This window comes from Panthera leo, chromosome D4, assembly GCF_018350215.1.
Source record: "Panthera leo isolate Ple1 chromosome D4, P.leo_Ple1_pat1.1, whole genome shotgun sequence".
Lineage (NCBI taxonomy): Eukaryota > Metazoa > Chordata > Mammalia > Carnivora > Felidae > Panthera > Panthera leo.
Genome location: NC_056691.1, coordinates 58131808 through 58157463, shown reverse-complemented (window position 1 = coordinate 58157463; position 25656 = coordinate 58131808). Strand labels below are relative to the sequence as shown.

Below are 25656 nucleotides of genomic sequence, written 5' to 3'. Positions count from 1 at the left end.
TTTAATGTCTCTACAGTTTTACCCCTTCCAGAATGCCATATAATTATAATCGTACAATGGGTAGCCTCTTCAGATTGGTTTTTTTTCGCTTAGTAATTTGCATTTAATATTCCTTCAGGTCCTTTTGTGGTTTGATACCTCATTTCTTTTTATTGTTGAAAAATATTCAATTATATGGATGTACCAAAGTCTGTTTATCCACTCACATATTGAAGAATATTTTTGTGGCTTCCAATTTTTGACAATTATGAATAAACATTCACACACAAGTTTTTGTGGACCTAGGTTTTCAAATCCATTGGGCAAAGACCTAGGAGCACAATTACTGAATTACATAGTGAGGTTATGTTTAGCTTTATAAGACATTGTCAAACTGTCGTCCAAAGTGGATGTGTTATCTTGCACTCTAGCAGCAATGAATGAGAGTTCCTGTTGCTCCACATCCTTTGCGGCATTTGGTATTGTCCATTTCTTGGATTTTAGCCATTGTAATAGGTGTGTAGTGGCATCTTATTTTAACTTGAAATTCTCTAAAGACAAATGATGTTGAGCATCTTGTCATACATTTATTTGCCATCCATGTATCTACTTTGGTGAAGTATTGTTCAGATCTTTTGCCCATTTTTAAAATTGTGCTGTTTTCGTACAGTTTTCAGATTCTTTTTTTTTTAAGGTTTATTTATTTATTTTGAGAGGAGGGAAGTGTGGGAGGGGCACAGAGAGAGAGCCCTCTGCAAGGCTTGAACTCACAAACTGTAAGATCATGACCTGAGCTGAAACAAGAGTTGGACGCTTAACCGACTGAGCCACCCAGGCGTACAAGAATTCTTTTATATTTTGGATACAAGTCATTTATCAGATGTATTTAGCAAATATTTTCTCCCATTCTGTAGGTTCTCTTTTCATTTTTTTTTTGGTGTCCTCTGAAGCACAAAAGTTTTTCATTTTGGTGAAGTCCAATGTATCTATTTTTCCATTTGTTGCTTCTGCTTTTCATATCTTATCTATATAACCATTGCCTAATCAAAGGTTTCTTTTACTCCCACATTTTTTTTCTAAGAATTTTTATCATTTTAGCCTTTACATTTAGGTTCTGATCCATTTTAAGTTAATTTTTTCAATATGGTGTGAGGGGTCCAACTTCATTTTTTGCATGTGGATATCCAATTACCGGAACACCATTTTTTTTTTTTTTAAGATTTTATTTTTAAGTAATCTCCACACCCACGAAATCACAACCTTAAGTTCAAAAGTTGCATGTTCTACCAATTGAGCCAGCCAGGCGCCCCTGAACACCATTTGTTGAACACCATTTGTTCTTTTACCCCACGGAGTTGTCCTGGTGTCTTTGTCAAAAATCAGTTGACAATTGTGACGGGCAGAATGCCCCTGCACCATAGACATTGCATCCTAATTCCTGGGATCTAGGAATATGATGTTCCATGTCAAAAGAGAATTAAGCTTGCAAACAGAATTAAGGTTGCCAACAGCTAACCTTAAGACAGGGAAATACTCCTGCATTACATGAGTGGGCCCAATGTAATCATTACGGTCTTTAAAAGTGGAAGAGGGAGAGAAGAGTTCTGAGTCAGAGGGAAACGTGACTGCGGAGGGAGTGATGTGATGCAAAAAGGACCCAACTTGCCTTTGTGTGAAGATGGAGGAAGACGGCCATGAACTGAGAAATGTGGGCAGCCTCCAGAAATTAGAAAATGTAAGGAAATGGATCCTAACCCAGAACCTACAGAAAGGCTTTAAAATATATAATTCTACAGGCCCATATTACAAAATAATCAAAAACAAACTCTTTAAAAATGCATAAAATCACTGTGGAACCAAGAAGCTGAAAGTCTTTCAGTTCTTATTTCCTTAGTAGACTATATTCTTACTAATTACCTTCACCAAGAAGAATCACATAACACACTCAGCTGTAGTAAATTACACTGTAATAAGGTCTGAATTAGCCAAGTTTTCCTACATCTTAACCTGTTTGTGTAAGATTGCTGCTATAGAAAGAAGCAATCTTTTGATAAGTATCATATATAATAATACTTTCCTATATGATACAAGTTCAGGAGAGAGGTATTACGTCTGTTTCTAGTATAGGAAAGAGCATGGACTTTGGAGCCTGTCATGCCTGATTCAAATCCAATACACTTACAGGTTTTACGACCTTGAGAGAGTTATTACTTTGCCCGAGACTCAGCTTTCTCCTCTGTAAAAAGGGATACCACCAACCATGCAGAGTTAGTGTAAAGACTAAATGAGTTCATATGTTTAGATTTAAAAACATTTATCTAAATCAAGGGTCAGCAAACTTTTTCTGTAAACACTTTATAATTGTAAATATTCTTTGCAGGACATACAGTCTGTCACATTTACTCAACTCTGCCACTGTAGCACAGAAACAGTCATAGATAAGATGAGTTTCAACAGAACTATCAAAAGAGGCTATAGAGGTGGCCCATAGGCCATAGTCTGCTAACGCCTGACATAAATCATCCAGTGCAGTGGCTGGCACATAGTGGGTGTTCAATACTAGGTACTATGATCATTACTCTCTTTTTCCCTATCACAGCCAACAAACACAATCCTTTATTGCTCATACGACTCATTCACCATTCTATCATTCCCAATTTGTAAAATATTCAATATTACCTAAACTGCTGCTGCCAAAGTTTCTCGGTCACTCTATTCCCAGTATGCAAACAAGTGATTCATTATCTTCCACACTGTCATCTGGATCACAGACAGAGGTTCAGATAGGAGGTTCAGGACTACTGGTTCGGTTCAATACTTAAATCCCTTTTATGACCTGTCCTATGAATGGCTGTCCAACATGTCTGAACACCTCCAATGACAGGGAAACCACCAAATTCCTAGCACCCTTTCTCTTGTCAGGAAGCTTGGACTTTTTCTGAAAGCCCTTTTACTGTAAGCTTAACTTCAATATGGTTCAACTTCATAAGTATATACTGAGTAAATACGGAGACCACAAAGATGAGTAAGATATAACCTCTACCTCCAACTTCTCACTGGACTTTGTCTGCCACTGTCACCCAAACAAGCCTCATGTTCTCCCTTCATGACAGACATTCAGGTATTCGGAGGTTGGTGCCCTAAGTTGTTCCCCAAACTCCCAGTTCCTTCAACCGTTCCTCAGAGGCTCCCTCCCCACTTCACACTGCCTTCCTCTGGACATAAAATGCACACACACCCTCCAAAGAAGTCCAGGTGTGGCTGGACAACGGAAAGTGAAGCCAACCTAAAACTATGCACATTTAGCTTAGCACCAACAATCTAAACGAACAAAAGCAGCCTCATTTCCTCAACTCACAACTATACTCCTTTAATTTTCCAAGTGGTTCTATAATATTTGAGCTAAGTGATAGATTTTAGATGATATGGCAAACATTAACATTTCTTTTCCTTAAAGAAAAGGAAGATTTAGGCTAAATAGCAGTCAGGGTATCTATTTTTACTTGATCCAGTCTGATGGAGCCAATAACAGCATTTCTAGGCTGAATTAATACCAAAAAAAAATTGTCTTTAATTTTAATTTTTAAAGTAAATATACTAAGAAACTCCAATGTAAGGATTGCAATTGTAAGATAGATGTTTACAAAGGAAAAAACAATAGAAAATAGTATCACGCTTATAGTAAGGCTAAGCAGTGTTTTATAAATATATTTATGTGTAATGCATCCCAAAGTAAAACAGACTTCTTACTGTGGTTCATGGCGAAAAGTTTTTGAAAAACACTGTTCCAGACCATGCCATCTGCCATTGGGATAGAAGAATGATTCTTCTCTTATGTTTTATAAAAATAAAAATAGATGGACTTTAGAAAATTTTAAACTTTTGTTTTTCAAAAGATACCATCAAGAAAGTAAAAAAACTACCTACAAGAATGAGAGAAAAAATTTGCAAATCATATATTTGATAAGGGACTTACAGCTGGAGCTATAGACTTCTTGCAACTCAATAATAAAAAGATAAACAACCCAATTAAAAATGGCCAAAGGATCTGAATAGATATTTCTCCAAAAAGATGTACGACCAATAAGCACATGAAAAGATGCTCAACATCGTTAGTCACTAGGGAAAAGCAAATCAAAACCATAATGAGATACCACTTCACAGAGCTAAAATAAAATGGGCAGACAATAACAAATGTTATAGAGAACGGAGAAAAATTAGAACCCTCATAGATCACTGGTGGGATCATAAAATGGTAAGCAGTTCGTCAGTTCCTCAAAATGTTAAATGACTCAGCAATTCCACTCCTAGGTATACATACACACAAGAGAACTGGAAACATATGACCACACAAAAATCTGTACACAAATGTTCACAGCAACATTATTCACAATAGCCAAGAAGTATAAACAAACCAAATGTCTACCCATTGATAAATGGATAAACAAAACGTGATATATCCATACAATGGGATATTAAGCTGTAAAATGGAATGAAGTAGTGACACATGATAGAAAATAATGAATCTTGAAAAAGAAGCCAGACACAACAGGCACATATTGTATGAGTCCATTCATATGAAATGTCCAGAACACTCAAATCCAGAGACAGAAAGTAGATTAGTGGGTGCCAGGAGCTGTAAGGTGGGGGAACTGGGAGTGACCACTACTGGATACAGGGTTTCTCTTTGACATGATGAAAATGTTCTAAAATTAGATTATGGGGATGGCTGCACAAATGTGATTATAATTAAACCCACTGAATTGTACACTTTAAAGAGGTGAATATTACAATATGTGAATTATATTTCAATAGAGCTATTATAAAAAATGTAAAACCCTTGAACGGCTTCCCTTTGCCAAAACAGTTTATTGGAGCATTGAGGTTCCTTCAAATTCTTTTGTCACTTACTTCCAACTCAATGTTTAACCCTCGTCTCCTACTATTTCCCCCTTGCACCACCTTCTGCCTCCGCCCTCAACACGGCATGACCATTTTAGATTTCCATGCCTTTGCACATACACTTCTTGTTGTCAAGAATGTCATATTCCCTCTTCTCTTTCTGATGAACGTCTATATATCCTTCAAGACAAATACTGTTTCCTCCAAAAAATCATCCTTAGTCCTCCAGACAAAGTTGGTCATCCTCTCTATGCTATAAATACTAGTTTAAGCATCTCCCCTTAATAGATTCTGAACTCCTTGAGTTTACTAGACAGTATTATCTTCAGCCCCAGGACCTAAACCATTTAGTAAATGTTTACTGAATAAATGAGTGACAGAATACTCCCTCACTACGGACTAGAAGTAGTCAGCTATTTTTTCTCCAACTAGTTTAATTGGTAAAATCCATACAAATACAACTTGAGTGCTAGCCTTTAGAGACCAATAAAATGAAATAAAAACACAAATTTGGGGCCAACATTGAGACTTAAGGAAAATTACCATAAAGTAACATTTCATGGGGGCTCATAGTTCAGATACTTATCATTGTTGACCGAACACACTTACTGAAGTCAATACTCTTTTATTCAACATATTAAATGTGTTGTTTAACTCTGGTAACCACAGCTGTGACTTAGTTAACGATCTCAATAAATCCTACTTAAATCAGAGACAGGAAAAAATTATGCAAATGAATTCTTATCTGTTTTTTCTGCCCAAGGCATATTTGATAACAGATAAAACATCTCCAAATAGTCTCTACTTAATTGTCAGGAAGCCATTTGAGGTTTTATTTGTATCAAAACCAAATACAAAGAAAAGGAGAAGCCTGCCATATTCACAAATGATTTTATTCAGAAAGAAATTACACATTAAAAGGAGACATAGTTGAGAGCTTGTTTTCACATATGGAAGTGAATCTAGGAAAGTCAACAGTTATTAATATACAAAACCACATGATTAAAAAAGACAGTAATAGATAATGACAGATGGGCTTGCCTTAGACTCATCTGCAAAATATCTTTTGTTTAAAAACAAAAAGATATTTGTCTTTAAGACAGCTCTTTAGAAACAAGTCTAGAGTTCCAATGGACTTTAAAAATCAAACCAATCATACCATTCTCCACACAGGCTGTATCACACCCATATTCATCCAGCAGGGGTAAACCAGCCAACAATTATACCTTGCAGCTAGACAGGATGTCTTCCACTAATCTCTTGTAAACCCAGGCATCACCCTTAAGCCGCTGCCTCTTGATACCCACCACGTCGGGTTTCTGAAGCTGGCACACTTCTAGTTCAAACTGCATTGTCACTTTACCAAAGTCTGACTGTGTTTGACACTTCAGTGTATACCTATGAAAACAAGATAAGAAGCCAGTTAGTAGCAGAACCATGAATATTCTGTATAAGAAATCTCTAAGCCCATAGGAGGCCAGTGGAGAAAACGAACCATTATTTCATTAAGCAATATCTTACTGCTTACAGTTTCCAAATGACTTAGCTATACCTTAATCATGGAGCATGACTAGTGTTTTTGCAAAAGCTGAACTAAGATCTTAAGAAAGAATAAAGATGAAAGGCTTTACCAGAACTTTCTCTTGTCCAAAGAAAAGCCTTCCTTTCATAGCTACCAATGCCATTTATGCTCAAGAAATCTTCTGGTCTTCCTTATGCAACTCTTTCAACAGTGTAATCCATGAACAGTAGGCCATTTCCACAATGTTCACAACAAAGGAAAGCACAGGGAAGATTAAGAATATTTTTTTGTGTGCACCTCATCAGAAAATTCTTTCATATAAATAAAGCTGAAGCCACCAACCTGTCAGAAGGGTGTGTGTTTCTGAGGTTTTTCTAATAGTAATAAGAGGTTATGATCATTACACTTTATGGCAGAGTTATAACAGAAAGCCCATGGAGATGGTCCATTTCCATGGTTGAAACACATGGGGCGTGTGTGTGTGTGTGTGTGTGTGTGTGTGTATAAATAAAATTAGAACTGCCATATAACAATTTTGAAAATGGAAAAGCCCAGGCCAAATGAAGCCTTAAAGACATCTTAAGACTTAAGAATCAGGTATGTTCCTGCAAAGTTACATAAATTGAATTCATGTAAATCAACTTTTTAATTAGTTTGCAAAATATTTTCATTTTATTTGTCTTACTAAATAATAGACAACAGGATCAATTTTAAATATCAGTTCCCTAAATATGTGGGGCACGTGATTAGGTACTGCTCCACAGAAGCATGGAGAAATTACTTGTATCTGTTATGTATTTGAGGTTTTATAAAATATCATTCTTTCTCTTACTTAGTTATGTGTTTGGGGTCTTCATCTCTTTAAAATGAGCAGTCATCATCAGACATGCCAAAAGAAGTATTCTGTAGTTAAGGTTCCTGACGGTAAGATGAAGCATAGGGCAATTCAGTCATATGGAGAGAAAAGCCAATTCTTCATGAATGAAAAAAGATAATAATAGAATATACCTGAGATTAGTAACATCACATCCCTGAAAAACTTAGCTTTTGATGTTCTTCTTTGTCACAAAGAAGGTAAAAACAAACAGAAGAGATAAAAAGGGGAAAAAAGGGATCAAGGCAGACACTTTGCTGTTGATGAGTAAGTTAGATGGATAAATTATTGGTTAACAGCTAGTTGGCGATCTGATATAAAGATCACATGCTGAAGGAATTATTGAAGGCTTTCTAATATAGATTTGGCTAGAGGTTCTGGACCCACTGCTAAACTGCAAGCGTGAAGAACGGGTCAGAGCGAGTTATATGTGTTCTGATGATGCCTAAAGAAGAAAGCCAGGGTCCAGGTAAGGAATGCTTACCAACATGTACAGATAATGAAAAGTAAAATTACTTTTGCAAAAGATTGTTTCTTAAAATCTTCCTCTAAATTGAACATCTAGTTAAATGTTTTTTATTGAACGTTGAAATCTAGTTAAATGTTTTTTATATCAATTAGTGGCTCTTTTTATCTGCCTCAATAATGAAATTTGAAAGACATAACTGGAAATACTTAGAAATATGAACATCTTAGGTAACGAGATGAGGTCTGGCCATTCAGACCATGAGATCACAGCCACAGAGGCTTTGCCGGCAGCTCACTGAACGGTGGGAAAGAGTTAAGGTGAAATAATTTCCTAAAATGGTGAAAACCCAGTCCTGTCCAACAGCAAGTCATAAACGAAAGGATTCTATAAACCCTTGATTGGTCTGAGGTGTCTCGACTGGAGAAAAAACTGGAAGGAGTTCAGATTTTTCCTATTTCGAAAAGTCTAATTTTGAAAGTGGTGACAATATGGCACTAGCTCATACAAAACCAAAGAAGCTAAATTATGAACAATGACACTGCCATAAGAGCTTTTTTGATGAAAATGAGGTGGGAAAAAATTTTTTTTAAAAAGAGAAGATTCAATACATGTCTTCTCAAAGCTCAAAAGATATCAAGTAATAAATGCAACAGCCTCTAAGTGTGCTTCTTACCCCTTTTGTACAAAGTCAACATGCTTCTTTGGAAGAACAGACATTATTTCATTCAAGAGTTGATCTGGATTCACTAGTTTGGTTGTAGTCACATTATAGTGAAGCTTAAAAAAGAAAAAGAAGGGGTATGAAGTAAATCTTTACATCAACACAGACACCATCCTACCTAACTCAGAGATCCCAAAATCATTATAGCACCAGTTCAAATGGAAGCATTTCTAGAAAAATACTGAATTTACAACCAATTCTTGGTAAGCTGGAATAAGATGGCACTGGAAAGCTTGGAGAAATTAACTTTCACTAGCAAGTACATCCATATCATCCTTTTTAACTTTTCATCCTCTTCTCCTACCAATCTTTTTAATGAAATACATAAATATTAATTAACATCTATCTGTTTGAACTTTACTTGTTTCTCCCTTCTTGTGCTATGCCAGAAACATTAATTGTCCTAAGATGTAAACTGTGAGAGATGAAACAAATGGCCCCGGAAATGTGGTTTGAATATATACCTGACCCTTGAAAAACGCAAGGGCTAGGAGTACTGACCCTTCATGCAGTTAAAAATCCACATATAACTTTCGACTCCCACAAAACTTAATAGCCTGTTGACCGAAAGCCTTACAGATATCATAACAATCAGTTAACACATATTCTGTATGTTATGTGTATTATATTCTAAGTTCGTACAATATAATAAGCTAGAGAAAAGAAAATGTTAAGAAAATAAAAAGGAAAGGGGGAAGCTGGGTGGCTAGGTCGGTTATGCATCCGACTTTAGCTCAGGTTCTGATCTCATGGTTCGTGAGTTCAAGCCCCATATCGGGCTCTGTGCTGACAGCTCAGAGCCTGGAGCCTGCTTCAGATTCTGTGTCTCCTTCTCTCTCTGCCCCTCCCCCACTCATGCTCTATTTCTCTGTCTCTCAAAATAAATAAACGTTAAAAAAAATTTTTTTTAAAAAGGGAAGGGAACATATATTTACAGTACTGTACCATATTTATCAATACTGTAAGTTTACACTGTTTACAAGATGAATCCTCTATCTTCTATTAGTACCTACAAAAATACTGTCTTATATGATACAAAACATGACGGATGTTACATGTATTACTAACACTAGATATCAAAAATGAAAAGATAATATGAAAAAGAAATTCATATTTATTTACAGGTGTATTTATTTATTTACTCATGCATTGATAACGAAAAACCAGCAGTATGACTGCTTCATGGTAGCCTGGTGTAATCAATATGATTGCTTCACAGTAGCTTAGCCTACACACTAATGAATAAATGGTTATAATATTCTATGGGATACAGTAATACAGTCACATTCATAATACAGTATTAGAAACACTGTTATATATATTTTTAAAAACACCTACTGGTGATGGTAGGCTGATAAGCAGTTTCTCCAAAGACAAGAGAAGCATACTGTACAGTAATGTTATTCTTTGAAAACAAAGTCACAAAACAGTAAGAAAACTAACACATTATTAATTTTATATTAAATACCACTCACCTTGTGTCTAAGTAAAGATAGGCTATCCACTTCCATATGAGTCTTGCACACAAGGTTCTACATGAGGAACACTCAGGTAATGATGATGATGGCACAAAAACGTCTCCTATGGCTCTTGTCATACAGTTACTACACGTTCACATGACACACACACATACACCACAGGTAAGTTTATTAAGTGTATGTCATGGTGATTATTTACTGCTCATCAGGTAGAAGTGGATCATCATAAAGTCCTTCATCCTCCTCTTTTTCATGTTGAGTCGGCTGAGGAGGAGAGGTTGTTCTTGCTGTCTCAGGGTGGCAGAGGTGGAAGAGGCAGAAGGGGATGAGAAGGGGCAGGCACACTTAGTGGAACTTCCTGGAAATAGGTCGCAATTTGTCTGACTTTATGCTTTTTCATTTTTCTAAAAAATGTTTCTGTCCGGTACCAATCCTCCTCCTATCATTTGCTTCAGTTTCAGTGCCCATATCACAAAAGGCTCCATGTCATAAAAGAAGTAAAAAGTAGTCCTGAATTATCAAAACCCTTTTGCCAGTTTGTCTAATGTCAATTTGGTTTCTAGCACTGCTTCTTCTACATGTTCTTCCTCATCATGTCACTGGTTCAGATCACTTATCTCCATCAACTTATCTTCTGTTAATTCTTCTGGCGTGGTGTCTATCAGCTCTTGACTTTCTCCCCATATCTTGAAGCCCCACAAACACCCTTTTTTGCCATATCCACAAACTCTTTCATAATTTCTCTGTTTGGCTCTGCCGTAAACCCTGTGAAGTTATGCACAACATGTGGACAGTTTTCTCCAGCAGAAATTTGTTTTAGGCTTAGGCTTTCATGATTTTTCTGTTACAACAATGGCATCTTCAATGATGTAATCCTTCTAGACCTTCATGACATTCTCTTCCATAATGCTGACAACCCTTTCCATAGTACTGTGTGTAATGAGCCTTAAAGGTCCTTATGACCCCCTCTTCTAGAGGAGGAATTAGAGATGCCATGTCTGGGGACAAGCACACCACTTCGACACCTTCAGTGTTGATATCATAGGATTCTGGGTGGTCAGCGGCATTGTCCAATATCAAAAGAACTTTATTTTTTTTTTGTTTTTTGGGGTTTTTTTGGGTTTTTTTTTGTTTTTTTTCAATATATGAAATTTATTGTCAAATTGGTTTCCATACAACACCCAGTGCTCATCCCAAAAGGTGCCCTCTTCAATACCCATCACTCACCCTCCCCTCCCTCCCACCCGCCATCAACCCTCAGTTTGTTCAAAAGAACTTTAAAAGGCAGTCCTTGGGGCGCCTAGGTGATTCGGTCGGTTAAGCATCTGATTCGGATTCTTGATTTCGGCTCAGGTCATCATCTCACGGTGGTGAGATGGAGCCTCACGTTCAGCTCTGCACTGAGCATGGAGCCTACTTAAGATCAATCCTTCCTTCCTCCCTCTCTCCCTCTCTCTCCTTCTGCCCCTCTCCCCTGCTCTCTCTCTAAAAATAAATAAAATAAAATAAAAAAATTAAGGCAGTCCCTTACTGGCAAGGTACTTTTTGACTTCATTGATGAAATCTATCCAGAAAGAGAGTTCTTATTGTCTATATCTTCTTGTACAACCAAAAGATTGGCAGTTGATGGTCATATTTTCCCTTCAAGACTCAGGGGTTAGCAGCTTTATAAGACAAGGGCAGTGCTGATCATAAAACCAACTGCATTTGCATAGAATAGTAGAGCTAGCCTATCCCTTCCTGCCTTAAAGGCTAGTGCTTCTTTTTCTTCCTTACTAGTCAATGTCTTTTGTGGCATTTTTTTTTTCCGGAATAGGGTAATTTTGTCTGCTATTCAGGAAGATATTCTTTTTCCTCAATGATTTTCTTAATGGCATCTGGGAACCAGTATCTACTGCCTCTTGGTCAGCAGAAGTTGCTTCTCTTGTTATCTTAACTTTTTTTTTTTTTTTTAATGTTTATCTTTATTTTTGAGACAGAGAGAGACAGAGCATGAGCGGGGAAGAGGCAGAGAGGGAGACACAGAATCCGAAGCAGGCTCCAGGCTCTGAGCTGTCAGCACAGAGCCTAATGCAGGGCTCGAACTAGTCAACTGCGAGATCATGACCCAAGCCGACACTCAACCGACTGTGCCACCCAGGCGCCCCTTAACATTTTTTAAACCAAATCTCTTTCTAAAATCATCAAACCATGCTTTGCTGGCATTAAATTCTCCAGCTTTAGATACCTCACCTTCTTTTTGTTTTAAGTAGTCATAACATGACTTCATCTTTTCTCAAATCATATAAAGCTTATAGGTATGCCCTTCTTACAGCAATCCTACACCCACGTTAAAGCTGCATTTTCAATACGAGATTAAAAAAAAGTATTTTGCAAAAAATGCAAGGTTTTTGTGCCTGTTGGCATAGCTGCCACAATGGCTTCATGAGTTTCCCTTTTCTTTTTTTTAAACAATGGTCCTTACACTGGATTCATTTATCTGGAAATGGTGGGCAACCGCAGCCACAGACATCAATCTATGGTACATATCAAGCAATTCAACTTTTTCTTGTAAAGTCATGACTTCTCTCTGCTTCTCGGGAGCACATCCAGCATCACTACTGGCACTTCATACAGGTCCCCTGGTGTTACTCAAGGTGTATGGCATTGCGATACACGTGATTTATACGTTTTAAACGTATTTAAATGTGAAAAATATGCAAGAACCACAAAAGATCATTTTTGACTGTGATATGCAATTCACTGAAGGGACCAATTGCTCACGTGGAGACGATTAGCATCACACGGCATTTTTAAGCAGATACTCACAACACAAGCTCACCGCAAGAGCAACAGAAGAATAGCTACGAAATTATTACAGTAGTAAAGCATATTACAGTTGATTTTATGCAGTTATGATTTAATACTGCATCTTTAAGTTTGTTTACATTTCTCTCAACTGTGAATGGCACCATGTACAGTATGTGTTTGTGTGCGTAAGTTATGATAAATTTTAACTTTTTATATCTGTTATATCTTATGGTAGGGTAAATGATCAAATAGACTAATATCTACATATCTTTTTCTTAATTTTTTTGATATTTCTGGGCCACGCCGTTTTTGAGTTTTTCCAAATTGTTGCAAGTCCCCCCCCAAATTTTCCCAATATACCTGTTTAAAACAATATACATGTAAGTGACCCATGCAGTTCAAACCCATGTCATTCAAGGGTCAACTGTATTTTTATTTAGTATTTATATATTTGTTCCAATCTGATTTAGAAAAACATAATCAGCAAAAACTAGTAACATATAGTTTCTTTAAAAGTAAACTTAAGATCAGACACCTGGGTAGCTCAGTCAGTTAAGAGTCTGACTTCAGTTCAGGTCATGATCTCACAGTTCATGGGTTCAAGCCCCACATCAGGCTCCGTGCTGACAGCTCGGAGCCTGGAGCTTATTTCAGATTGTGTGTCTCCTTCTCTATCTGCCACTCCCCTACTCGCACTGTCTCTCTCTCTCTCTCTCTCTCTCTCTCTCTCTCAATCTCTCTCTCTCAAAAATAAATGTAAAAAAAAATTAAAATTTTGAGTCCAACTTCAGCTTAGGTCATAGTCTAACAGTTCATGAGTTTGAGCCACACATTGGGCTCTCTGCTGTCAGTACAGACCCCACTTCAGGTCCTCTGTTCACCTCTCTTTCTGCCCCTCCATTTGCACTCACTCGCTCACTTTCAAAATAAATAAACAAATTTTAAATAAATAGACTTAAGATTTTAAAAAGCTAGTCCTCCTGATTGTGTTGACAGTTTCACAGGTGTCTATATAATGCCAAAGTATATTAATCACACACTTTTAAGAGGTACAGGTCATTTATTTAGGTCAATTATACCTCTATAAATCTTTTTTTTTTTTTTAAGAGTCAGTATAAAGAAAATACCAGATAAATAGCAGTGCAGGTGATATGCCCATCTGCAGGTGAGTGTTCAATGACCAGAGTTTAGGGACCCAGCTTCAAGTTATAAAAGGAACAAGTGGCACAGCTATGACAAGGACCCTCTGCTGGGTCCCCATCCAGGGCTGTTTCACCAAACTAAATTGGCTTTGTCAAGATAATCAACAGAACACTTCCAAATACAATTTAAGTGATTCCTTGTGTAAAATAAAGAATTAATCTGGGGCGCCTGGGTGCCATCCAACTCTTGATTTCGGCTCAGGTGATGATCTCATGGTTTGTGAGATCGAGCCCCATGTCAGGCTCTGCACTGTCAGCATGGAGCCTGCTTGGGATTCTCTCTCTCCCTCTGTCTCTGCCCCTCCCGTTTGTGCACATGCTCGCGCGCGCTCTCTCTCTCTCTCTCTCTCTCAAAATAAATAAATAAACATTAAAAAAAATTAATCCTAATTTATCTGTTCAAATTTCAGATTTTTTTCAACAATCTGTAAAAAAGCCTACAAGAGGCTTAACTATACATGATCTTCATCTTAACAAACTAAGGTGTTCTTTGTACCATCCTTCTAACTTTTCTAAGTTTATAATTTTTTTTTTATTTTTTTTCCAATATATGAAATTTATTGTCAAATTGGTTTCCATACAACACCCAGTGCTCATCCCAAAAGGTGCCGTCCTCAGTACCCACCCCCCACCCTCCCCTCCCTCCCACCCCCCATCAACCCTCAGTTTGTTCTCAGTTTTTAACAGTCTCTTATGCTTTGGCTCTCTCCCACTCTAACTTCTTTCTTTTTTTTTTTCTTCCTTCCCCTCCCCCATGGGTTTCTGTTAAGTTTCTCAGCTTCTGCACAGCAAAGGAAACAACCAACAAAACTAAAAGGCAACCAACGGAATGGGAAAAGATATTTGCAAATGACTTATCGGACAAAGGGCTAGTATCCAAAATCTATAAAGAGCTCACCAAACTCCACACCCGAAAAACAAATAACGCAGTGAAGAAATGAGCAGAAAACATGAATAGACACTTCTCTAAAGAAGACATCCGGATGGCCAACAGGCACATGAAAAGATGTTCAACGTCGCTCCTCATCAGGGAAATACAAATCAAAACCACACTCAGATATCACCTCACGCCAGTCAGAGTGGCCAAAATGAACAAATCAGGAGACTATAGATGCTGGAGAGAATGTGGAGAAACGGGAACCCTCTTGCACTGTTGGTGGGAATGCAAATTGGTGCAGCCACTCTGGAAAGCAGTGTGGAGGTTCCTCAGAAAATTAAAAATAGACCTACCCTATGACCCAGCAATAGCACTGCTAGGAATTTACCCAAGGGATACAGGAGTACTGATGCATTGGGGCACTTGTACCCCAATGTTTATAGCAGCACTCTCAACAATAGCCAAATTATGGAAAGAGCCTAAATGTCCATCAACTGATGAATGGATAAAGAAATTGTGGTTTATATACACAATGGAATACTACATGGCAATGAGAAAGAATGAAATATGGCCTTTTGTAGCAACGTGGATGGAACTGGAGAGCATGATGCTAAGTGAAATAAGCCATACAGAGAAAGACAGATACCATATGGTTTCACTCTTAAGTTTATAATTTTTTAATGTAAGAAATAGGTAGAAGGGCGCCTGGGTGGCTCAGTTGGGTAAGAGTCTGACTTTGCCTCAGGTCATGATCTCGCCGTTTGTGGGTTTGAGCCCCGTGTCAGGCTCTGTGCTGACAGCTCAGAGCCTGCTTCAGATTCTGTGTTTCCCTCTCTCTCTCTGCTCCTCTCCCACTTGTGCCTCTCTTTCTCTCTCTCAAAAATGAATAAATAAACATTAAAAAATAAAAAGAAGTAGGTAGAAAAAATGAAACAAATTTTCTAAAGCGAGGCCTGCAGTTCTGCAAAAACTTAAACCATTTAAAAGGGTTACAGATCCAAAGTTAGATCAAGTTTCTGATGTTAGATGTGTGTTAATGAGGACTATGGTTCTGCTACATTAGGGTTAAAAATGCTCAACGTGGATGATAATTTCACTCAACACTGGAACACCTTTGGTATGCCTGGGTGGCTCAGTCAGTTGAGCATCTGACTCTTGATATAGGTTCAAGCATGATCCCAGGGTTGTGGGATAGAGCCCCATATCAGACTCCACACTAAGCATGAAGCCTACTTAAGATTCTCTTTCTCTCTCTCTGTCTCTCTGTCTCTCTCTCTGCCCCATTTCCCCACTTGTGCATATGTTCTCTCTCTGAAAAGTACAGCACAGGGAATACAGTCAAAAACATTTTAATAACATAGTATGGTGCCAGATGATAACCACACTCATCATGGTGAGCACTGCATAATGTACACAATCATGAAGTCACTATGTTGTACACATGAAACTAATGTAACATGGTATGTCAACTATACTTCAGTAATAAAAATTTAAAAAAAAACTGGAATACCTTATATAATAGAGCATTTCACGTATATTTCACAGAGGCAGCTTTATTTATGCATCCCGGCTCTACGAAGGTGCTGGGGTAGAAATTATCTCCAGTTTTTACAAATATGGAAATTGAGGCAGGCAGGGATAAAACGACTTATCCAAGCTACAAAGTACGAAGCTGAAGCTAGAACTCAGGTCTTCTCATTCCCAATCTGTGGTTTTTCTCCTACATCCTGGAAGTAGTGGAGAATCCCTGGAAAATCAACTAACATCTTAGCAGTTCCTACTGGAAAATGCATTCAGGGGCCAACCAATTTACACAGGTGAACATTTTTAGGGTATTATCCACTAGTATTTGACAACTGCTTAGCTTCTCAATAATGTATATGATTGGACATGTTTCCTTAATTTTCTTTATCTAATGTTTTTCAGGAAAATGGCACTATGGTTTTCTTAATTTTTTTTTTTTAACGTTTATTCATGTTTGAGAAAGAGACAGAGCGCAAGCAGGGGAGGGGCAGAGAGAGAGGGAGACATGGAATCTGAAGCAGGCTCCAAGCTCTGAGCTGTCAGCACAGAGCCCAATGTGGGGCTCGAACCCATGAACCATGAGATTATGACCTGAGCTGAAGTCGGACACTTAACCAACCGAGGCACCCTGGCGCCCCAGCACTATGGTGTTCTTGATCCCAATGTCAGTGTTTGAAATATTTCATAACTGTCTCCATCTACAGAAATCTTAGAACAAAAGAACAAAATATACCTAATAAACAGCCATATGCAAAACTTTTCAGTACATTATACAAGTTCAACAGGCAACAGATATTAATGGATAAGTCCTATCTTCTTCCACTTTAAAACAGGACATATCTGAATATTCTCCCCGGAAGCACACTTCTATCCAACAGCTCATCATTTTCCTTCCCCAAACAGGCCCAGATTTGTCCCAAATGAGAGTCTCAGTGCAAAACCTGAAGAGACCCAGTCCCCAAATCACAGAGAACACTACCATCTCCTCTTCCCTCCTCTTGGAACATGTTTTTATTACAGCACAGAGTAATATCCCTGCCTGTCTTCACTGCCACTCTATGAGATCCTCAATGACATGGGCTATGTCATTTCCAAGTGGAGTCTTATTTATACCTGTACCTCTTACTTCCCCCAAACAAAAATGTCATTCATTAGATGTTTGAAGGAATGCTCAGAGAGAATCCAAGAGAGTAAGAAGTATTTTATATCTACTAATCACTTCTTTTTCCTTTCCTTTCCCCATTGAACATATTGCCCATACCACTGACACATTAAGCCTTTGAAGCATGACAGGACTATCAAAGTTCCAAACCTCTTAGGCCTGTGAGGACCTCTCAGCCTACCTTCCCAGTGTGCTGCTCAGTATTTTCTTCACATACACCACACTCAAAGTTCAAATTCACTTCCCATGCATTCAAATATTTTGTGAGGGCCTACAGAGATATCCATGTGTCAGAGACTCTTCTACATGCCAGAGATATGACAATTAAGCTCAAGTCCCCATCCTTAAGGCAGCTCTCAGTTCCTCCATATGCCCCATGTTTCCCTGCCTCCATATTGCCTCTGTGATTAATCTCTCCACTTGAATATTTGGATTATAGTTATTCGCTCCTTGGAAAGAGCAAGTTTGTATAATTTACCTCTGCATTCTCAAAGCGCACTGCATCAAAACGCATAAAATAAAAAATCATTCATTCATTCATTCATTCATTCAGTACTTCTCTTGGAAAAGAAAAATAGTCTGGTTAGCAGCCAGCTTCTGAAATCCATACTAAAGAATTCCAGTGCACTTACCTTTAGTCTTCTTGGCCCATCTTTGGCAGAGCCCTTCCTTCTGCTCCTGGTAAGCACAGTGATAACCTTATCCAACCCCCTTTCAAGGCTCCCAAACACTTTGGTTCCTTTTCTTTTTGGAGTATCTTCTACGTGTGCTTGGTTGAGATCCAGTTCCACTGAGCGACATCTTAAAAAGAAAAAAAATCCATGAGTAAAACTGGGCCTCCTGCCAGTCGGGGCTGTCACAAGCCGTTCAAGTATGCCAAGGCGAATGCCAAGGCCAGTCCAGCTCACTACTCAGGAAGCACAAAAGCCATCTCCCACTGGAACACAGCCATCACCCCTCCCCTCAGCCAACTGCCCCTTGGCAAAACTATTTTTCCCCTAGCTTTTTAAAAAAAAATATACAGAAAAGTTGGGTGAAGAGTACAATGAACCCCATATATATATCCTCTTAGATTCAACAGTTGTTAATGTCTCACCACATTTGCCTTCTCTACATATATAAATGAATACATTAAATATATGCACATTTTTGCTGAACCATCTAAAGGTAACCCATCTGAAGATACTATGAGACTTCACTCTGAAACACTTCAGCACACATACCCAACAAACAACGACATTTTCTACATAACCACAATACCATCAAGAAAATTGATAATAATGCCACAGTACTGTCTAATATCTAGTTCACAGTCTAATTTCCTCAACTGCCCTCAAAATGGATCCTTCTTTAAAAAATAGCTATTACACTGGGGTGCCTGGGTGGCTCTGTCGGTTAAGCATCCGACTTTCACTCAGGTCATGATCTTGCAGTTTGTGGGTTTGAGCCCCACGTCGGGCTTTGTGCTGACAGTTCAGAGCCTGGAGCCTGCTTCAGATTCTGTGTCTCCCTCTCTCTCTCTGCCCCTCACCTGTTCACACTCAGTCTCTCTCTCTCTCTCTCAAAAATAAATAAACATTAAAAAAAAATTTTTTTAATAAATAAAACATAGCTATTATAGGGGTGCCTTGGTGACTCAGTTGGTTAAGTGTCTGATCATGCCCCATGTCATGCTCTGTGCTGACAGTGTGGAGCCTGCTTGGGATCCTCTCTCCCTCTCTCTCTTCCCTGCCCCGTCCCTGTTCATGTGCCTACACTATCTTTCTCTCTCTCAAAATAAACTTTAAAAACATTTAAAAATAAAAATAAAAAAATAGCTATTATAGACGATGAGGGGCGTCTGGCTGGCTCGCTCAGAGGAGCATGCAACTCTTGATTTCAGGGTCGTGAGTTCGAGCCCCACACAGGACGCAGGGATTACTTAAATAAATAATATAAACATTTTTTAAAATTAAAAAATAAAGACAATGAAGGGACGCCAATGCTGCCAAACTGTCCATGTCCATACAAGAGGGATGAGTTTTCTTTGACACACCAGTTGGTATCTTTACTATATGAAGAACTGCTATCAGTGGATGTCTACACTCTACCAGGAGAAGTATCAGAAAAGATGGGCCTCAGAAAGGGGACTATGTGGATGGGGCCAGAGCCACTGTCTTCCCAAGCTGCTGTACGTTAAGATGCCAGTCCTACTGCTGAAGAGTTTCAGATTTCTTCCCCATGAGGAAGGCAGCAACAACAGCTACAGTAATGGCCATAGGCCATCCGCATTCAGCTAGACATTTCTGCAGTCTCCGACATAATTTACACAATGGCTTGTTACCTTAATCAGGCTGATCATACGTGAAAAAAGAAAATCTGGCTACATATACTAAAGATCAAAGAATCTAAAAAACAGAACACTTACCGCCTCTCAGGGCTAATGACACCTGTCATTAACTTCTCTGTTCCTGCTGAATTTATTGGCATTTTAACAGGAGTTTCTTTCAGGCACTGGTTTCTGGCTATTAGAAAAACAACAAACACAAACCATATGTAGCTGACATATTATGGTTTCAAAATTTTTGTCAATAATGCATACATCACTTATTCATTGACTCAGAAATACTGTAATCACTTGGCCAGTGGTGTTAAGGCTCTACTTATTTAAAGAATTATTTCCATGTGATTGATAATAAAAACAAAATCATTTTGGCTTTGCATGTGTGGCTCTTCTTTTCCTTCACTGCAAAACCGAGTCCATGATTAAAATTTTATTATAAATATTATATGACAAATTTAAATAGATCATATAAATACAGATTTTATGACTACTGATTCTCCTTTCTATAAACAAAAGTCAATCTGTATTTATACAAGGATCCAATTTGTGCTTTTAATTCAAAATAGTATTGAGAGGTATTCATTCAATTCTTTGCCCTACTCAACTCCTGTTAGGCAAAGAGAACAGTCCCCATGAAGGCTTGACAAAAGCTTTAAACAGTGTGAGCTTTTGTTATTTTTATATTCTAGAATATAAATTCTATTCTAGAATTTTGTGTTTCATTCTAGTAGGGTATTTGTATCCAGATAATTTGTGACAAATTCACAATAACAAATCTGGTTACCACTATTTAGTTAACTTTTTGTTTATGATCTAAAAGTTACATACCCTTTAGAGGGAACAACACTTTATAACAAGCATATGATATCAAGTTTTTAAGATGATATTAAAGATTTTGTTTTGTTTTGTTTATGACTATCAGGACTATTTTCACTGGTTCCATGAGAACAAGAAAATAGTATCTGAAAATATTTTCATCTTTGTATACAAGGAGTATCTACTATTATACATAGTTACTCGTTGATGAAGTATTGCTGACTGTATTGTACCAGATTAAGAAAAGTGATTAATGCTTATGTGAAAAATGACTCAGATGAAAGAAAGTAAAGTACACAGCACTAATGGAAGCTATCAATCAGGGCTTTAGCCAGTAGCTTCTGTAGGTGGCTCTTATGTTTAAAGAAAAATAGCCAATAATAACTTTAGACCAACACAATCTTTCTCACAAACTGAGAGGAAGTTTTCTATGCAAACTGATGATACATTAAGATTATAAATTCCAAACTATCCATGTTTCAAAACTTTCAGAATTACATAAAAAGTAAAAACACACAGGGCGCTTGGGTGGCTAAGTTGGTTAAGCATCCAACTTCAGCCCAGATCATAATCTCGTGGTTTGTGGGTTCAAGCCCCGTGTCAGGCTCTGTGCTGACAGCTCAGAGCCTGAACCCTGTTTCAGATTCTGTGTCTCCCTCTCTCTCTCTCTCTCTGTCCCTCCCCCGCTCACACTCTGTCTGTCTCTCTCTCTCTCTCTCAAAGATAAACATTAAAAAAAATTTTTTTAAGTTAAAAACACATACTCAATAATAGAAGGAACTATAAGCATCAAAGGCTTAAAAAAAAAAAAAAGCCCTCTGGGGCGCCTGGGTGGCTCAGTCTATTGAGCCTCCGACTTCAGCTCAGGTCATGATCTCACAGCTCGTGGGTTTGAACCCCGCATCGGGCTCTGTGCTGACAGCTCGGAGCCCGGAGCCTGCTTCGGATTCTGTGTCTCCCTCTCTCTCTGCCCCTAATCCGCTCACAGTCTGTCTCTGTCTCTCTCAAAAATAAATAAACATTTAAAATTAAAAAAAAAAAAAAAATCCCTCAATGAGTTAAAGTCCATCTTATCTCCCTACCCAACCCCGATTCACAAACGATACTGTAGCTATATTAACAAGTAACAGAAGAGAAATACCCCATTAGGAAAAAAATGCAATAGCAGCTACTACTAGTAACATCCGACCTTAATATCCAAATGTTACCTCACTGAACCCTCATAATAACCCCAGGCAGCTATACATACTTATCACACCAAACTAGCTAGCTTCACAATTCTGGGGAAAGTGTTGTTTGAGCTGATGAACGAGAGAATGCAATTAACAGAATAACAGAACTTCCAGTAAATATTCTGACAAAGTTGATCATAATATCTTTACAAGAAGTAGAGCTCTGGAACTGGCTATCAGGCCCATTAGCAAATTAGAAGCACAATGGCAGGACATGATTTAGCAGCACTTCACATGGCAAGGTCTTGGAGTTTGGGTTCGTTAGACTCTTAACATAAAACAAGAGTAGGTTACAATTGCTAGAAAAAAAGGCCAAAAAGGTTTAGGAGTCATTTTAAAAAGTGACTTGGGGGCACCTAGGTGTCTCAGTCAGTTGAGCATCCGACTCTTGATTTGGGCTCAGGTCATGATCCCAGGGTTGTGGGAACGAGCCCTGTGTCAGGCTCCATGCTGAACGTGGAGCCTGCTTAAGATTCTCTCTCTCTCTCTCTCTCTCTCTCTCTCTCTCTCTCTCTTCCTCTCCCTCTCTCTCCCTCTGCCCCTCTCCCCCACTCACGATCATGCTCTCTAAAAATAACAATTTTTTAAAAAGTGACATAGACTAGATCACAATAAATAAAACCCCTTCAGGCTCTCTCTAATTCATTCTTTCTTTCAACAGATATGGCCCCACTATATACCAGGCACTGGGCACCTACTAAGTACCAGACAATAAAGACAACCCCTACCATATACTATGCCCTGTTGCAAAAATGGCAGACAGAATCTCTACTCTCATGATGCTTACAGTCTTATCCTGATGAGACCCAGCACTAGAAAACTGCGTTCAGTTCTAGGAACTGACAAAATAGAATGTGCCTAAATGAGGCCAGCAAGAAAACACTGAGGTGTCATAAAAGAAACCACTTAAATAATTGGTGATGACCGAGCTGATAAGGAAACCAAAGACAATGAGAAAGTTGTAATATCTGGACGCAGATCTAGATCTCTAGAAGGACATGACTATGAGTGCTTCTGAAATATGAGCAAGGGCAGGATCAGATACCAGAACCAGAGATCCAGATGAGTGAGATCTCAGGGCTCAGCAGAGACTTCAGTTTTAGTCACCATAAGTGGGGGCAAAGGAGAAAACAAAGTCTAAATCTGGATATATGACCTTGGGCAAATCACTCGTCTGAGCCTTGTGTTCTTCAGCTGTGAAAAAAAACAGGTGGATGAAATGAGCTCTAACTTGCCTTTCGGCTTTGATATTCTATGATGCTATACTTCAACTTTACATATGTGAAAAAGAGAAAAAATATCAATAGAAGTTGACTAATATGCTTTCATTTCAACCAATGCAAATAATATAGGATAAAAAAAGCATAAATTCCTGAGGGCAATGCTAGCCATTTCCGACCTATTATGTGCTTAGATGGTAAGAATAGAATTTGAAGGTACTTTACCACTGATCAGTATATAGCAAATACCTTTTGAGGGTGTAGTGTAATGATTTGGTGTGGAGAGTATTTCTCTCTTATGCTGGTTCTTATTAACTGGAGTCTTTGGCTCAGGAAATACAAAGCACTCATCATTCTTTACAGCAGACTTAGGCGTATATACATTCTCTTTGTTCTTTAATTTATTGGCAGATGCTCTGCATAATACTGGAGTTAATGATTTAGATTCCAGACCATTTGATTCTGTCCAATGCTTGGCAAACTGGAAAAAAAAAAGTTACTGGATAAAGCACAATGAAGAAGAAGAAAAGTCAATTTCTCTACAACATGCCTTAATCATTTGCAAATTACCATGCACCATTTTTACTAAAATGAAATACTCTCAAAAGGATATTATTGGCAATACCAGGAAATTTAAAAATGTATATTCAATTCTCTTTAGTACACGTAGATCACTTTAGTCTGTTCTACTGACAGATCATTTTCAACATGTTTTAGGCTGAGTGTTAAATCAAACACACCCAGATCTCAGGCAATACTGAGAATGGTCACAATTAAATCCCTGAGGAATTGTTTCCCATGCCTAGATTCCCATGGTTTGTCTCTAATGTGTACCAAAAACTAAGTGTTTAGTGATTACAGCAGAAAAACCATGTTAAAATACTCTTAACAGAAATGTTGCATACAAAATATTTTTTAATCATTTTGGATTTATGGTTGAGCTTGCAAAAAAGTAAGGAAAATCCTCAGAGGCTAAACTAAGAAGAGGAGCATGAATCCAGAGATATAATAAAGGCTGAAGCTGTCCATTGCTCTAAGGCCATCTACCTACCACCTGGGATAACCGGCAGCATGGACGTTAACAGCCATGGAAGCCTTAGGCCTACGCAAGGTGGTAAGTTAGAACCAAAGTGCTCATGAAAAGCCAGAGGGGGCTATAACTAAAATGAAAGGCAGGGTGGGGTGGCTCAGTCAGTGAAGCATCCGACTTCAGCTCAGGTCTTGATCTCACGGTTGCCCCATGACCACCACGACAAGGCTTTGTCAGGCTCCCTGCTGATAGGACACAACCTGCTTGGGATTCTCTCTCTCCCTCTCTCTGCCCCTCCCCCACTTGTGGTTTCTCTCTCTCCAAAACAAATAGACTTAAAAAACAAAACAAAACTAGGGGCACCAGGGTGGCTCAGTCAGTTAAGCCTCTGACTTTGGCTCAGGTCATGATCTCATGGTTCATGGGTTTGAGCCCCACATCAGGCTTTGTGCTAACAGTGCAGAGCCTAAAGCCTGCTTCAGATTCTGTGTCTCCCTCTCTCTCTTCCCCTCCCACTCTTCCTCTCTCTCTCTCCCTCTCTCTCAAAAATAAATAAACATTGGGGTGACTGAGTGGCTCAGTCGGTTAAGCGTCCGAATTCATCTCAGGTCATGATCTCGCAGTTTGTGAGTTCGAGCCCCGCGTCAGGCTCTGGGAGCTCACAGCCTGGAGCCTGCTTCAGATTCTGTGTCTCCCACTGTCTGCCCCTCCGCTGCTTGCACTCTGTCTCTTGCACTGTCTCAAAAATAAATAAACATTAAAAATAATTAATTAATTAATTAATTAAACATTAAAAAAATTATTTTAAAAAATCTAAAATCAAACTGTGAATTAAATATAAATCCGCCCTGTAAAGAGGACAGCACAACAATGTTGTCTGTCCTAGGCTTAACTCTGGAGAAGCAAAATTCTCCTTTAATAATTTGCAATTTTAGGGACCAAATTCATACTTTCTGCATGGTCCTATATGCATTCAAGGAAAATACAATCCCTAGCTCTTAAAAACCATTCCAGAGAATAAAAAAGGAACACATCCCAATTCATTTTAGAAGACTACTATAATCACAATACCAAAATCAGATGGATGGAATAGAATGCAAGTAGAGGAGAAGAAAGACTTTCATGCATTATTTGACATTGTTCTATATTGTCTAAATGTTTTACAAGATGAATGTATCCATGTATAATGTCTGTAATAATAAAACTAAAATTTTCAAAAGAAAAAAAGACTTATATGAGACAGAAAACTATAGGACATTTTCATTTAAGAACAAAGAAGCAGAAATTCTAAACAAAATATTAGCAAACTAACCCCAGCAGTGTATTAAAAAGGTAGTAAACTGGGCTTATATAAAGAATACAAGACTGGCTTAACATCATAACTATTGATATAACATATAACAAACTACATTATTTAATGTAGTTAATTATATCAACTAGTGAAAGAAACAAAAATAGATGATTTTCTCAATAGGTATTTTCTACAATACAGATTCATGACTTTAAACAAATCTTAGGGATGGATGCCTGGTGGC

At 38.2% G+C, this 25656-nt stretch overlaps 1 protein-coding gene across 8 annotated transcripts in view; it reads right to left on the bottom strand.

Annotated features, from left to right (window-relative positions):
* The window catches only part of MELK (maternal embryonic leucine zipper kinase), a 130165-nt gene that overhangs the window by 32390 nt on the left and 72119 nt on the right, over positions 1–25656 (bottom strand). For 2 of the 8 annotated variants that reach the window (XM_042913780.1, XM_042913779.1), the window contains exons 14-16: positions 23341–23572; positions 19908–20004; positions 18133–18301 (exon numbers count right to left, since the gene is read on the bottom strand). In XM_042913780.1, the coding sequence (XP_042769714.1) occupies positions 18133–18301; positions 19908–20004; positions 23341–23572 (498 nt within the window). Of the gene's footprint in view, positions 1–5755; positions 6280–6512; positions 6605–7235; positions 7322–8419; positions 8524–9942; positions 10000–16371; positions 16562–18132; positions 18302–19907; positions 20005–23340; positions 23573–25656 lie in introns of those variants that run through there. The other 6 variants (XR_006196037.1, XM_042913774.1, XM_042913776.1 and 3 more) reach the window with 6 other exon arrangements.